The sequence below is a fragment of the Chanos chanos genome, chromosome 11 (genome assembly GCF_902362185.1).
Source record: "Chanos chanos chromosome 11, fChaCha1.1, whole genome shotgun sequence".
Taxonomy (NCBI): Eukaryota; Metazoa; Chordata; class Actinopteri; order Gonorynchiformes; family Chanidae; genus Chanos; species Chanos chanos.
The window spans coordinates 13,200,623-13,217,911 of record NC_044505.1 but is presented as its reverse complement, the minus strand read 5'-3'; the positions used below and the strand labels follow the sequence as shown (position 1 = coordinate 13,217,911).

At 38.8% G+C, this 17,289-nt stretch overlaps 1 protein-coding gene across 1 annotated transcript; it reads right to left on the bottom strand.

The window, feature by feature from the left end:
- Window positions 1–1,935: 1,935 nt before the first annotated feature.
- On the bottom strand, window positions 1,936–7,870 carry LOC115823671 (C-type lectin domain family 4 member M-like). The gene is made up of 6 exons (XM_030787705.1): window positions 7,027–7,870; window positions 6,767–6,909; window positions 6,083–6,154; window positions 3,863–3,903; window positions 3,712–3,766; window positions 1,936–1,992 (listed from the first exon to the last, which is right to left on the bottom strand). Exons 1-6 carry the CDS (start codon window positions 7,868–7,870, stop codon window positions 1,936–1,938), a joined length of 1,212 nt encoding a protein of 403 aa, XP_030643565.1.
- Between the last annotated feature and the right edge of the window lie 9,419 nt (window positions 7,871–17,289).

Here is a 17,289-nt window from a genome sequence, read left to right as displayed (position 1 = left end):
CGGATAACTTAAAGAAATGACAGATGGAAAGCAAGAGAATGTCTCACAGAATGTGAGGAAGTGTAAATCAGAGCACATCACATTGCCTGATGCTGAACGTGGGGAGCATGTGACATGTGTGTCATAAATGATTTGAACGGATCCATCAGATATTCTACCTGCGTCCAGAGAGGACACATTTTGAGCTCTTTGTATTTCATTCATTTGTTTATTTCTTTTCTACTGTAGATATTCCGTAAGATCCATGTGTATGTTGAATTGTAATCCTAGTTAATAGTGACTATAGTATTGTGGGCAAATAAAGCTTCCCTCAACTCTTTTGTGTAACTCTTCCGTTTTTCCATTTTCCCTCTTTTTTTTGTATGATCTTTATAGATTTCTTCAGTTTTAGCTCATATTGGCTACTATTCATTTTGCACTGAACTACCTCATACTGATTTCACATATGTGAGTAGACAAGAAAAAGTAGCTACTGGAGCTGATTGGTTTGACCTGTAAGATTTTGCTTTGGTTGCCTTACTTAGGTACACGATCCATTTGCACATCTCTGTGCGTATAACCTTACCTTTGTTTGGGGTCTCTCCTGATTGTTTGTGTGAAGTTTTGTCCTGATTCTCAGCATTGTGATCATTAGAGGCATTAGAAATATGCCTCACCCGAGCCACTCTTAACCAACTCTGCAGTCTCAACCTTGTCTGACTGAGACTGCTGTGAACTGATCAGATAAAGTTCTGGGTAAACAGGAAACTGACTCTGAAAAAGTTTTAAAATGAAGAACTATGATTAATGTACTGATAAAAAAAGTTAGAGATGTAAAACCACTGCAACCACACATACTGTATTTCCAGATGTGCTTGAAAATGTTGAGCTTAATCTCTCATTTGAATAACAGGACAGATGAGTCTGATTTATGTGCTAGAACTACTCATGTGATTTACACACTAAAACTAATCATATGGTGACCAGATCTTAATGCATAACATAAGCAATACATCCAGCAGTTTTCATCTGGTCAAATATGCAGTCTGTGTCCACTAATGTACTAAGGCTGCTATAGCTGTATGATTGTGGCCAATCTCTAATCTCCCGTTTCTTTCAAAAATACTTGAAAAAATTGCAGCTTCTCAGCTTATAGCCCTTTTGTCTTTTAACAGTCTGTTTGAAATATTTCAGTCAGGCTTCAAGTGTTTTCTTTCTACTGAAACCTCGCTTACTAGGGTGACTAATGATCTTTTATTAGCCATGGTTATCCTACTTGGTCTGAGTGCAGCATTTGACACGGTCGATCACACCATATTGTTAAAACACGTTGAAATTCAAATTGGAATTCATGGCCTGGCACTTTCTTGGTTTAAAGCTTATCTCTCAGAGAGAAAGCAGTGTGTCCATTATAATAATGTGATATCTGAGTACCGTGAACTTAATTATGGTGTTCCTTAGGGGTCAGTCCTTAGCCCTCTCCTTTTCTCTATTTACATGCTCCCCCTTGGCGATTTTATTCGTAGTTATAACATTGACTTGACCATTTTTATGCTGACAATATGATTTTATTTCCTGTCAAGCACAATGACTGCTCTGAATTAGCCTTGAATTACCTTGAAGCCTCTCTTTGTGCTATTAAGGGTTGGATGTCTTCAAATTTGTGGGCAAAACTGAAATGCTGGTCATCGGTCCCCCCTACGCATAAGGGTCTTTTTAATGATCTTACCCTAAATTTTGACAGCTGCATCATCTCTCAAAACTCTACAGCTAAAAACCTTGGTGTGATTTTTGACTCCAGTCTCTTGCTTGTAACTCATATCAAAAACACTATCAAAACTGCCTTTTATCACCTCCGTAATATCACTAAAATTAGGCAATGCTAAATACGGCCGTTGCAGAAACCATTGTTCACGCATGCGTCACATCTCGGCCCGATTATTGCAATGTTGTGGTCTACTGACCTCCAGTATCAAAAGTTTTCAGCTTGTCCAGAATGCTGCTGCCAGGATCCTGACTCGAACAAGGAAGTTTGACCACATTACACCTGTCCTTGCTTCCCTTCATTGGCTCCCAATTCATGCAAGGGCAGATTTTAAGGTCCACTTATTGGCGTACAAAATTCTACGTGGCCTTGTGCCGGCCTGTCTTTCAGACTTAATCACAACGTATAACCCTCCTCATACCCTGTGCTCTCAAGATACTGGACTATTAGTCATTCCAAGAGTTTAAGAGAAGCTGGCTACCGAGCTTTTTCCTACCACCCTCCCTTCCTCTGGAATGGTCTACCTTTGGAAAACTAAAGACTGATCTATTTTTCCGAACTTCTGGATAATATAAATTTCGGTTCGACTATTGACTATTGTGAGGTCTCAGACTATCCCTGTAGGCTTTCCGGTCAGTTTAGTTTAATTCCTACCCATTCAGATGTAAAGCCCTTTGAGACTTTAAAAGTGATACTGAGCTCTAAATAAACCTTGTTGTTGTTGTTGTTGTTGTTGTTGTGTGTCACTGAACTCAGTGGAGGCTGGATGCATGTGCAAGTGAGGTTTTTAATGAGAACAAGGTGGCAGGTAAACGCGAGGATCAGATGTAGAGAAACAAGTGCGTATTATCAAACAGACAGGTCTTAGTTACGACTGCGCAAAGCACGATAGCTGGGGGGTGTGATATTTTAACAAAGAGGCTCATTAGGAAGGGGTGACACAAACACAGTGAGAAAACACAAATAGGTACAGACAATGATGGTGAAGCGAAACCGCTGATGAGTAGATCGGCGACATTGAATGCTGAATTGTGGAACCAGCGAGGGGAGGAGACAGGGTCATCACAGTGTGAGAGTTGGTGTGAGACGGTGCTCTGACTGTGCAACCATGATTTGCAGATTAAAGAGGAAACTGAAACTGTGGAGATTAAGTGTGCAGTCTCATGGATACATACGAGTTAGAAACAACTGCAACATCACATACTTTTATCATATCTCCTATTTGTGCTATCATCAGCATTTACAGGCAACACCGAAACGTTTGAAACTTCATTAATTACAAGTGCACCAAAAAAGTTCACAGGACAACAGTTTAGCTGACTGTGTAGAAAATATGAAAATGATCAATATATTGTTTGAAAGTATGAAATAAGCAACTGTTTGAATATCTCGAACAACATATTAATCACAATGAAACTCGATTATAAAGCTATATTGAAAAATAACAAATACAAGCTCTTTTGTTTACTCTGATGAGAGTTAGAATGAGGAATTGTGGGTACTGAAGTTCTGAGTACATATGTTATGAGTCATCTTCTGTGATAGAGAGCACAGTGAAGTGTATATATATATATACATATATATATATATATAACAGTTATTGTTATTCCCTGTGGATCACACTGACATCTACATGGTGTAACTAGAGTCCCTGAATACTTTGGTCAAGCCACTGTAGAGTCTGCTTTTTTTCGTCTGTCATGCCTATTTTAGATGTCATGTAAGGGATATAAACCATACTCTATTTAAATGGTTAAATTATGTTCTGTCAGATCCTTCATGAGATATTTGCTCCCTGGTTTCTACATTCATGAGACTCATAGCAATTTGGTTGCATTAGGTTCCCAGGAATTGCCTTATTAAACAAAAATTCAGTAAAAAATTCTTTTCTCACAGATCCAATGAACCTCTCTGTAGCACCTAAAATCATTCCAACTTTTTGAAGGTTCCAAGTGAGAAATAACAACACAATCCTCATTTCTGGCAGGGCCATTATTGTTTGGCTCTCCTCTCTCCCAGTACCTGAAAAGAACAATGAGTAGAAGAGACGTAGAAGAGTTGACTAAGAGACAATAACTGTAACACTCATGACCAGAGTAACATCCACTGATCTCTCACCCAGTGGTCAGTGCTGTGCCATCCACCCATTTCCACACCCCCTCTGTGACATGATCAGTTTTACCATCATAAATGCCTTTCACCCTCTTTCTCCCTCTAATCTGTTTCACTCTGCTCTTTATCATCGCCAGGTCTGCTCCTCTCTCTCTCTCTCTCTCTCTCTCTCTCTCTCTCTCCGGTCCTGTCTGCTTTCACTCCACACCTTGTTTTCCATAGAGTGGAGTTAGGGTTAGGCTGAGGGTTAGAGAAGCGTCATGCTGGTCTTTGGCCACTTAAAACAGTTCCTCTCTCACTAACAGACTGCAGTTTGAGAGAATATCATTGTCTGATTCTTTGTTTTGAATTAGATACTATTTGACATGGAACCAAGGCTCTACCAGGATCACAGCAACACCTAATCAGCTGTGTCTACATAGACAACAAATGACAAATAACGACAAAAATAACAAATAACATATGATATTGTGAGAGAACTAGCGGGTATGTACTGACCCCTGATCTAATCCAAACTTGTCAATAATAACCCATAAATATAGTACTATTCATTAATACTGAAGCAGATTATGCACACTGGTAATTAAGATGAAAAACAACTATTTTTTTCATTTCATTCCACAAAATGTAAATTACCATGGAGATCTTTCAAGCAGGTGATCACACGAAGGTCATTTGACTTGGAATAAGATTTTTGTAGCCTGTCACAGACAAATGTGGTCCAAAATTTGGATATTATGATTCGTTGTGGTTGGGTTGTCATTCACGGTGCCCTTCAAACATTTCATCTATGTAATGTAAGAGGGAAATATATTTTCCTTGTATATTTTCCAGCTACAGCGTGAGCATTATCATCCAGGGGAAGGTTCCTTCACTACCCCAGACAGCTTTAAGATGCGTTGTAATAATGACGGGTGATTTTTGGAGAGGAATTTCTGATAGTGATTACGGGCTGAAACGTGCAACAGGTCACTATTTTCTGTTTGTGCACATTTACAAAAGCTTGTATGTTTGCTTACTGATTGTCACGCTCTGTCTCTTTTGTTCTTGTATTTTGTTGTTTCTTCCCCCTCTAGTGGCCGTTTTGGGTTCTGTTGTGCACTTGGGTTTTAGTTCAGTCCTGTTGGTCCCTAAGTTGAGTGTCCTTTTGGTTTAGCCCTGTTAAGTTCAGTTTAGTTTTCACCTGTCTTTAGTTCATTAAGCCTCGTATAGTTTTGTATAAATACTCCTTGGTTTTCCTGCTTCGTTGTCTTGCGTTGTTTGCTGTTCCGTTTCTTCAGTTTGTAAGTTTTGGAACTTTGTTTGACTTAAATAAAGTAACATGCACATGCATCCAGCCTCTTCCACCAAGCACGGCACTGAAACCTTAGGGCTAGGCTACAAAGCGGGATTTTTCTTTTAAATAAAGAAGCTTATGTTATATATTCGATATTATTTTAATTTAGTTGAATTAAAGCTGTAATAGAGGGATGGGACAGCCATCACATTTGGCCTCATGTTAAGCAGAGAGGAGAGAAGAGGGATAAGTGGTTGTTTGAGTTTCATTTTATTTCAAGTTGCTCAAGCATTCAAAAAGGAATATATGCAAGATTTGATATTTAAGCACAGTGGAAACTTGACTCTGTGATCTTAACTGCCTTTTAAAAGTCATTACATCTTACTGAGCGCAGAAACACAAAATTACACACAAAATCAATTAAAATTTCACATGTCAATAAAATCAGTTCCTCATATTCTCAAAAATTATATAAAAAAAAAAAAATAAAACAAAAATAAAAACATAACAGTGAAGAAATATTCAACAGATACATTTAAACGATGTCCTTATATAAGTGTTTGTTAACCATACAATCCAACAAGTGGTGTCAAACTGAGGACAAATCATTATAATAAAGACACAGCAGTACGCACAGCTATGAGAAATAAAAGTAATACCATTCATGTTTCTCTTAGATAATATCAGCTGAAAATTGTTTTTTCACAAATCCATTTGTACTTATAACCACATGCATAATTATACCAACTTCTCAGACTGTTATATCCATTCATATTTACAACACAGTCTGCACTTGATCCACCGCTGGGTGGATTATCATACCAGTAGCTGAAACAACACAGAAAGTAAGTCACTTTACTGTAGTTCTGGTATAATTCAATAAACTGAGAGGAAAACTCATTGATCTCTTACCTACGGGTGAGTCCTGTGTTGTCCACCCATCTCCAAACCCCCTCTCTTACTTCAGTCAGACCAATCCAAGCATAGCAGTTACACACCTTGTTCAAACTACTAATGAAATCCTGATATGACACAAAGTGAAACAATCATTACATAAATCATTGTTTCAATATTCAGTCAACATTATAATCAGATAACACGTCACTGCTGGGGTGTCCATAACACTAATACTCTGGCCACTAGGGGGCTGTGTTTGACAGCACTTTGTACTAATCACAGGCCTTTTGTCTAAAAGTAGTATCAGCACCATTTTTAATAAACTGAAGAAACTGGGAAAATAAAACTATGAAATCTAGTCAGATGGTTTTGTATTATTACACTGGGGAATAAAATGCCACTGCAATATCATAAGTTTAATACATTTTTTGGGTTTCTAAAATAAAGTGTCAGTTTTCTTACTCCATATTATTTTCTCTCACATAGAGATTTCACTTTGCATCATCCAGCTGTGGCACTGCCAAAATGATGAATATTTCAAAAAAAAAATTCAGTTCTGTTTTGTCATTGCCTCATGTTGTCCTTGTCACTTTTTGAATGAATTTGATTTGTAATTAATATAAATGTAATGAATATAATTGTCATTTGCCATTTTTGTTTCTGTAATTTCAGATTTGATTTTCATATCTTGCTGACCTGTTTCTCTCTCTCTCTCTCTCTCTCTCTCTCTCTCTCACCTCTTCTTCTTTACTGTTTATGATGACCAGGTCTGCTCCTCTATCTCTGCAGTCCTGTCTGCTCTCACTGTAGTTCTTTCTCTCACTAGAGATGTAGTAAACACTGGAGCTAAAAGACTTCCATCCCTCCTGAACATATTCATCTGTCCAGAGTGAAAAGGAGAAATAAGATTGTATATTGTACACTTAAACAGATACATTCATTCATAAATATGCAAATCGTTGAGCATGAGGCATGATTTTCAATTAAATCTACTCACTCAGTTTGTTTTTCTCCCTCTGTAACTGATCTCGCTGATTTAACAGGTTGTTGTATTTGGTTTGTAACTGATTTTTCTCCCTCTGTAACTGATCTGGCTGATATCTCAGGTTGTTGTAACTGGTTTGTAACTGATTTTTCTCTCTTTGTAACTTTTCTTTCTCAGTTCTTACACTCTTGTAACTGCTTTGTAACTGTTTTTTCTCCTCTGCTAGATTGTTGTAGATGATTTGTAATTGGTCTTTCTGACTTGTCATGTTGTTGTAATTGGTTTGTAACTGGTCTCTCTCTTTCGTTAGCCTGCTGTAATTGGTTTGTAAAAGATTTATTTGACTTTTAATGTTTCCATAACTGATTTGTAACTGTTTTTTCTCCTCTGCCAGGTTGTTGTAATTGATTTGTAATTGATCTCTCTGACTTGTCATGTTGTCGTAACTAATTTGTAACTGTTTTTTCTCCTCTGCTAGGTTGTTGTAGATGATTTGTAATTGGTCTTTCTGACTTGTCATGTTGTTGTAATTGGTTTGTAACTGGTCTCTCTCTTTCGTTAGCTTGCTGTAATTGGTTTGTAAAAGATTTTCTTGAGTTTTAATGTTGTCATAACTGATTTGTAACTGTTTTTTCTCCTCTGCCAGGCTGTTGTAATTGATTTGTAATTGATCTCTCAGACTTTTCATGCTGTCATAATTAGTTTGTAACTGGTCTCTCTCTTTGGCCAAACTGGTGTAACTGGCTTGTAACTGATCCTTCTCTGCAGCCAACTTGTTGTGGTTCATGTGAAGTTTGTCTTTCTGATTGATCACTTTGTGGCAGATGGTTTGTAGATTGTCTATGTCTTCCGTCATATTGTAACAGATTAGCAGTTGGTCCTGTTGACCCTGAGTTCTTAAACTCAGAATATAAGGAATATAAGGAAATACATCAGTGTAGAGGAAAATCTCAATTTAAATATCAAATTTTTAAAACAGGGTCGACTCACAGTGAAGACGCAGAACAACATTAAGCGTCCCTTGGAGAATACACAGCAGTCCAAGACAGCCAGTTAGTCTGTAGACACAAAGCCCTTAAGGACACACACACACACACACACACACGGTATGAAGGAATGGTTTTCTCGTGAAATAACTTTAAGCACTGTCTACACTATCGTCAATCCAGTTATACATTAAATTATTTGAATGTGTTATGTCTTTTTAAAAAGCAGATGCTCTTTCTCCAAGACTGTCTACTCCTTGCAGTGAAATTTGATTAAATGTCACAGAGATAATATATAAAAGACAAAGATGTTAATGAAAATGTGATCAAACTCTAACTAGATCTGGCTGTACTGCTACTGCAATACACAAGCTTACACTGTGATGGGATCATACTGTAGTGTGAACACAGTCTAGAGAAGCTGTGCCCATTCTGTTATCTACTCCCCACCCACTGCATTTTTTTTGGAGACAGCTTTCCAACCTATTGTCTTTTGAGATTGCTAGGATGGGAAACAATCAGAGAGTGCAATGCAAACACAGAAACACATGGCCATCAAGCAGAACACACAAACTGGCAGTGGGCAAAGGTCATGTAGAGGTGCACTGTGGTGAGAACAGAGCACTGTTCTCTTACCAACTGCCACATTGGACTGTCGTACAGCCCGTTTCAATGAACTTCCTTAAATATTCTACCTCATTTCATATTCAACACACTAAGTTCGAGACCACCCACCCTAAACACACTTCAATCTCTCCACTATAGGGAACTGATACTATGTTGCGCCTTGCACTTCCCCATGTCTGAACCTCTGCTCGAGTCCCTCGAAACAGTAAGTCTAACGTTCGCTCAGTGTCACGTTTGATAATATAACAAATCCAACAGTTCAAAATGTGCAGTTTTCATGCTCACAGGACTGGTCAGAACGTGTTGATTTGATGTGTTTTTCAAAAAACTCAAACTAATCCTGAGTATCGTGTTTAAATGAGCCGTCTCCTCATCTGACCTTAGAGTAAGCCATTATTTGACCTTAGAGTGACCCTTAAATGTACACTCACTCTTTCTCTCTCTGCTGTTTTGGACCTGACCTGTGGAGAGGGAAAGAGAGAGATAGAGAGACAGAGAGACAGAAAGAGAGAGAGAGAGGGGGTTAGAATGACGTTAGCAGAGAAAATTTTGATATTGATATTTCTGTTTTTCTTCCTCTATTTTCATTTCTCTTTGCATTTTTATTATTTCATTTATTATTTACTTTATGTGAGACTTTATCATAAAATATCTGTTGAAACACACATCAATCTGTTGGTTTGATTTGAAAGACCTTGCTTTTTATTGTTGCTGTTTTTGCCTCTGCCTTTCTAAATAATTAACTTCTGTATGTGTACTCTTACCTGTGTTTTGAGGTTCTCTTGGATGATTGGTTGAAGTTTTGTCCTGATTCTCCATATCCAGATCATGAATGATGTCATAAATGTTCTCATCCATGTTCTCCATCATGCAGTGGAATGCATAAACTGAGAAAACACTTATCAGCTCTACAGTCTTAATGCTGTCTGATGTGTGTCACTTTCCCGTCAGCGCTCTGAGCAGACAGACGTTGTGTTCTCATCAACACACTGAGCTGCTGCAGTCATATGACTGTGGGATACATTATGTGAAATGTTGATTAAACAGCGAAACTGTTAAGAGGAAACTGATAATCAGTGACTTTAAACATTAAGTGGGAAATTTTTGGATGACAACACAGAAACAGCGACAACTACCTCAAAATACATTTTAGGGTTTGTTCAAAGCTGTTGAGCTTCTTTCTTACCCATTTGGACTTTAGATTAGCAGGACCAGTGAGTCCCATTTAAAAGTTAAAACTAATGCATCATAAACTGAATGTCTGAATGGACACTGAAGTGGCCCGTCTGTTGTGCCGTTGCTGTAGATCAATTTACTTTCTTCTCTACAAAATCAAATCACACATCTTTGACCACCGAAAAACACAGAACAGACAGAATCATGTGTCCAGCATGTTGTGCCTCAGCCAAACTTTATACCACATTAGGATAATGTATCACATATTCATTAACTATTCATACGGCTGAAATTCAAAACCAGGGTGAAAAGTTAAATGAATGATCTTTTCATTTAGTAAACATTAACAGCTTATTTCTTTTTTTAACTGGAGCTGATTACATGGAGAGAGGAAGTCGCATGGAAGGCTGTATTCTCACCATCAGTGACACTGGTGTGAAATCGCCCTATAATTCTGTTGGACAGCCTACTTTGGCGCCATATACAGTTTCGACATTTTAAAATGCTTCATTTTTGTTCTGTAAAGTGTGAAACTGTGGTGAGATCTGAACCAATGAGCCTCCAGAGTGTTTCTAATGACCGTATATGTTGATTTTGAAATGAAACATCCCACTGATCTGTTCTTTTCAGATCTCAAGACGCGATGGAGCCAGTACAGAAGATGGAACCTCAGACAATAAAGATAAATGAATCTGAATATCAGAATGTCTATCACTAATAAATAAATGTGTACCGAGGTAGTGTCTCCACCCACCCACCAAAACACAGACTGAGGGGAATATGAACCCTGTTGGGGGCAAGCCCTTGGCCTCTGGCCCATGTGTAGACGGCAGTAATGAAGAGAGAGTTTTATTTACTGTCTGTGGTATTTGTGTGAATTGTTTTCCTGTAACAAAGTTCCAACAGGAAACAGATAACCATGGTAACCTTAATTCCAGTTCCTCTTCATCTAGCATGGGGTATGCGCATGATCTGTGTGTTTCTTATTCTGTTTTAACTAAGGATCAATCTATGGAACACTGAATCACTTACAGACACCAAACCACCAGCAATGACCTTTACTAATGACATTCGGTTGACATTGCCTTGAGGTTGGACAGTCTCATTATTTATATCTCCATTTTAGCACAGCAACATTACTGTATTTAGACCTCAGAAAGTCACATCAGTACCAAAGCATCACATGATGATGCCTTATACAGTCAATATCACAGATAATCTGAATTAGAAAACAGCTCTCACTGAAATGACTCTGTTGTAGAGAATATGCACCATTAGTTACATAAATTAGTACATAGTACATTAGTACATAAATATGCAGTAGCACAAAGACAAACACTCCTCCTCCGTCACTTCTAAAAGTCTTCAGTACAGCTTTCATTGTATGTCACGGACCAGGATTATGAAACGACTGTGTTTTGACTCCCACCTGTTTTCTGACTTTTATTCAGTTTTTGCCCACAGCAGCCTGATAGTTGTCTATTGAACTCTGCCTGCCCTGAATGTGGATAACATTTTGTAAATAAAGTGTACTAAGTGGGGCGGTGTTGTTGCCTCCCAGCAAGAAGCTCTCGGGTTCAATTCCTGGCCGGGCGGGAACTTTCTGTGTGGAGTTTGTTCTCCCCGTGTCTGCGTGGGTTTCCTCCAGGAGCTCCGGTTTCCTCCCACAGTCCAAAGACATGCTTGTTAGGTGAATTGGAGACACTAAATTGCCCCTAGGTATGAATGTGTGTGTGAGTGTGTTTGTCTGTGTGTCTGCCCTGTGATGGATTGGCGACCTGTCCAGGGTGTTCCCCTGCCTTTCACCCTATGAGCACTGGGATAGGCTCCAGCACCCCCACGACCCTAATTAGGATAAGCGGCTAAGATAATGAATCAGTGAGTTTACTAAGTGCATGCCTCCAATCTAAGCTGGTTATTGTTATACACCATGTCTCCCCCTGGTGTTCTGTTGTAGAACCACAGGGGGAACCTGAGGAGTGAGAACATAAAGCAGAAAGTTTCAGCACTTAGAGGTGAGTGTTGCAAAATGCTTATAGACAAGCTGAGGAAATAAATGAAATGACAGATGAGACGTGTTTGATTTGGATGAGTTACCAAAGATATCTTGGGCCAAGAGGTTCATAGATCATAACTGAAGTACACAGTACTATGGTCCTCATTATCAAGGCATTGCACTGACTTTTCACACAGGGGTGTCCGTTTAGAGAGGTTGTCCTTTGTCCTCGTCAGTATAGGGGTGAGTGCCCCAAATGTGACCAGAGTTTGATTCCCCAATAGGGCCCAGCGGCATCGTTTGCCCCCCACTGGCCTGCCATCCAAGCACACCATCTGCCTGCAAGGGGCTGGGTGAGTAGCTCAAATAGTAGAGTTCAAAGAGGTAACAGGATCGATGCCCGCATTCACAACAGCTGTCCCTTTTTTGAAGCTTCTGCAATGGCTGGACTGCTACTTGGTGAGCGCTGCGTGCGGCAAAAGGTTGACAAAGGCCCCACCATGATTTGGACTCAGATCGTTGAATTCAGAGTCCAGAACACTAACCATTACACCACTAGGGTGACCACATTTTGGTTTTCAAAAAAGAGGACGGGGGTGGGGAGTTGGATGATGCATGCCCCTCCCAACTTATGGGGAAATTTAAGTGTTTGACATTTTTTGGTTCCTGTCGTTGCACATGTAAGACTGATGCTTGAAAATGCCATGTGAAACCGCATCTGTACTTAACTGCCACAACACATAGCCAGCTACTAGCATAATAACAGTGGCATGACCTTATTTCTTTCCATTCAAGTTTTGGTGGCGCTATGGCTTTCTTAGGGTCTCTTGGCTGTTTCTGTGGTTTTAACGGTAATGAATGAGAGGCAGTTTAACCAATGTTTATGGCATGATAGTGTACATTACCGTCCACTGGTGGCGTGCGAGAGGGCGGAACCTAAAGAAAAAGGTCAAGGCAATGAAATTGCACACACAATGAATGGTGACTGTGGAAAGTAAAAGCCAAATCCTGGACATTTTTGGCGATTTAGAAATCCTGGCCGGATGCATTTTTTAGGTTCATAAAGGAGGACATGTCTGGGAAAAAGAGGACGCGTTGTCATCCTAACGTCACAGAAGCACCCAATGCATGCCCCTGACTTTGGGCGCCTCAGATCACGCAAGCGCAGGTGAAGAATGCCAAGATCTCTGAACCTCACTCAGAGAATTCACACCTCCAGATCATTCACTTTTACTCTTTTTGAGTGAAACTCAAGGGATTTAGCTGTTTAGCAATTCTCAGTTATGCAGAGTGTGGATGTTGTGGAATTGAGCAACTATCGGTATGAGTATGATTATCAGGGTTGGGAATCAAACCCAGGTCTCAGAACTAACAATCAGAAGTTTTAACAACTGAGCTAGCAGATGGGGGTACAAACTCAAGTGCAGAGACAGCACAATTCAGTTACTGAGAAGTTTATTTCAGATAAAAAAATCACAAATATTCCAAAAGTTCAGAAGATCTTGATTCCAAATAAAAAAAAAAGTCACAATAACTCAAACGGGAGAAAAAATACCTTTGACAGATCAGATCCAATAGTCTACAGAAAAGCAGTTCAAAGTAAATCAAGAAAAGGCAAACCAAAAAAGTAATCCAAGGGAAAGGCAAAGGACAAGATTACAAAAAATCCAAAAATACAAACAACAGAGATCAAAGTTAAGGTCTTGGCCAGAGTCAGAACCACTGAGAACATCAGAGACTAAGCAAAGAACAACACAGGAAAAAAGGTTTAAATACACACCGACAATGACCAAATCAAGACACATGACACTGAAATTGAGACACAGGTGAGCTAGCTAACAAGAGGGCAGGACACTCACAAAACACACACAAAAAAGGCCAAAAATGGCCACCAGAGGTCAACAAAGTCCCAAAACCATGACAGTGATATGAATAATATCCAGGAAAGGGGATGGTTTTGCCATTGTTGACCATGAATGGTTTTAGATGAACAGAAACATCATTCTCAGCCCCTGGGGAGCAAGTTGGTTTTGTTTTGTCGTGGTTGCGGTTGTGGCTGTTGTAACTTTTCCTCTTTTTTTTTCTTTACCAGAAATGCTGTTGGTGTGATAGACTCTCTGTGGGCCAATTGAGCACGTGGTCCGCTAGCTGAGCTAGCCACGCCTCAGTTCATGCAACTCATGCTGAAGGTCACGGCATGCATCTCGGTAGTGCTGTGGCGTAATGATTAGCCCGCTGGATTCTGAGTCCAGTAATCCCAGTTCAAATCTTGGTAGGACTCTGGGGAGTCTTCTGTCATGTCAGTGCTGAACTTATTTCTGTAAAGTTGATTTGGTCACACGCTCTGTTTACAACATTAGAGGACACAAAGTGTCAGTTTACAAAGTACAATGTTTTGATCGAATCTTGAACTACGTGTTGATGTTATGAATTTTGTGTGTATGTGTGTGTGTGTGTGTGTGTAAACCAGAACCAGCCTCTTTCCTTCACACATGACTGTATTTTTTGATGTATTTTCATACCAGGTTGACCTCTATGAAGTCTGAAATAGATGAAATAGTTGAAGACTTGAAGTAGTTTATTAACTGTACTCACTGTTTGTGTCTGTTGTTAGTGCATGCTATATTTATGTGCATTATTAGGTTTTTGATGTTGAACCTTTTATGTGCTTCTATATGTGTAACACCCACCCATTTTCATACCAGTTCTGTAACATCGTCAGTCAGATCAATCTAAGCCAAGCTAATGCAGGTCTCACTGAGGCAGTTAAGCCTCTAAGGGGTTGAAGGTGAAAGTACCACAAGTGTAGTCACTGAGAGGCATGATCTATATTCCATTATGATTATGAGATATGTAAGAGAATATTTTCTAAAATTGACTCTATTAGTGTCAAAAGATCTTGTACAGACAGCAGTAAATATTTCTCCTTCCTGAAGTGATAATGTGTGAAAGCTCTGTAAGGGAAGTACATCTGAACTGACCCCAGCTGTACGTCCCCGCGAGTAAAATCTAGGGACTGTGGGAGGTAACAACAAAAAAAACTCAAAAAGAAAACAGAAATATGTAGATGGTGAATTTATTAAGCCAAGAAAAGATAAAGAAAAGGGTTACAACAAAACCAAAAGTAATATTCAAAGCTACTTAGTCACGTCATCCGAATTAATCACACAGCGTAATTGCTGTAACCAGGCAGTATACACACAGGGATAACACACACAGTGATATATCCCTGTTAAAAGACTCAAACACACACGCACGCGCACACACAGCATCAACCCTGCCGTCTGGCCCACTGGCCCCGTCTATCGGTCTCCCCAGGACTTTTAAAACAGCCGGTTCCAGTGAACAATTAAGCACCGCCACTGCTAACCATTCGTGGTGACAATGAGGACAGGGTAGGGCGGTACCTGGAGAGAGAGATGGAGAGAAAAAAAAACACACCCCAACACCACAGCCGTAACACCAGCTCTAAATCAGGAAAGTAAAATCTTGAATATGTATTCATTTTCCAGTTTATTTATAAGCATTCACTCTTGGCATTTAATGGTAAGATGCTAGAAGTGCCTAGTCGTGAAATGGACCATTAAAAGCATTCAGAGTTGCTTTGCCTTAGTTTCCTTACATTAAAAAAAAGAAACATTTTATTTGAAATGAGGAAAATGTTTTATTTTGTTTCTCTTCTCTTGAACAAACTCTGAAACTAGAGACAATCGGATAATGTTTACATTTGAATCACACATAAACTCATAAAATCTGTTACCATGTTTTGGCAAAAGTTAGAACATACACACATGGCATACATAAACAAAATTAGTGGCTAACATTCTAAAAGAAAAGAGAAGAAAAGAAAAAAGAAAAAAAGTAAAGAACAAAAAAAGTGAGGAATAATAACAAAACAGAGATCCATTCCACTATTGTGTTTAAAATCCTGGCTTCCTTGTTTATCTTTACCACAAAATAAAACAAGTGGAGTAGACAAAAAAATCATCAAATGGATAGAGTAAAACACAAAGCTATATACACACGTTTATATGAGAGAAGGAAATGTCACCCATGTTGCCTGTCGTACCATCAGTGGAAAATCTTTCTCTCACAGACCGACTTGTAACTATAACTACATGCATATTTATACCAACTACTCACACTGTCATATCCACTCATAATGACAACACAGCCTGTATTCGATCCGTCTGTTTTGTTGTTATGCCAGTATCTAAAAGAGAACAGAGAATGAATCTGCTGTGATTCTAAAACAATCAGTTGACTGAGACCAGGGGCATTTAACTCATTACTAGACTGAAATTCAGTCATTTCTTACCCAGTGTTCAGTGCTGTGTCATCCACCCATTTCCAGTAACCGTCGTTAACCAGACCAATCCAAGCATAGCAACCCCAGCATGTCCTCAAACTATTGACAACAAACTCCTGTTATGACAGAAAGTGAAAACAGTGTTAAAATACTATTGTTCATCAGATAAACATTATTTCAGTCATATATTTGTCCATTAAACACCAGACTCTCAACTATAAGTGTGTTGTGAGTTTTTCCCTTTAGTGTCTCTCTCACCTGTTCCTCTCTACTGTTTATGATGACCAGGTCTGCTCCTCTATCTCTGCAGTACTGTCTGCTCTGACTCCAGGTCTTTTTCTCAGTAGAGATGTAGTAAACACTGGAGCTGAAGTACCCCCATCCCTGCTGAGTGTATTTATCTGTTCACACAGTAAAAAAAGGAGAAATAAGAGATGTTTGTTAACAGCTCTGTACTGACAAAGATATACACACATGCAGAGGCTAGATGGCAACAACAATAATAATAATAACAACAATAATCATAGGGACTTCGTAGATCCGCATAATAAAGAGGTGCATCACTATCATTCTCATTATCATAGTTATTCAAACTCATTATACACTAAAAAATTAAACATTAAATATACAAATATCATGACGTAATCTCATCCTTTTTAACTGGCTGAAACACAGTAAGTAGGTTTGACGTGCATGTCATAAGTTTCCCAATTCATATCTATATCATATACTCTCTTGCAATTCACTTATTTTCCACTCACTAATACAAATGTTACAGTGAATTTTATTTGAGCACTGATGGGTGTCTAAGAACTGTACAGTCTCTGGTCTTCTGTGTGTATAGTAGGGATGTGCAGAGAGCCCAGTTTTTGTATTTGTGTCTGTATTTACTGAGGCAGAAAAATTATTTGCATTTGTATTCGAATAAAAGTGGAAATATGCGTAACAGTCCTGGTTTGGGTTTTATTACACTTTTAATTTTGGGATATTAAAGTGTTAATAAGTGTTTTTCAACAAACTATTGTAATAATCATGAGCACTTAAATGTAATATTTATGGTTTTCATAAACACAGCTATAAACATGTATAGCCATAAACATCATTGAAAAGAAAATCATTTTAAAGCTAACATTTAGTTCCTAATCAACAGCGAAGCCAATAAACTATACTCTAAACTAAAA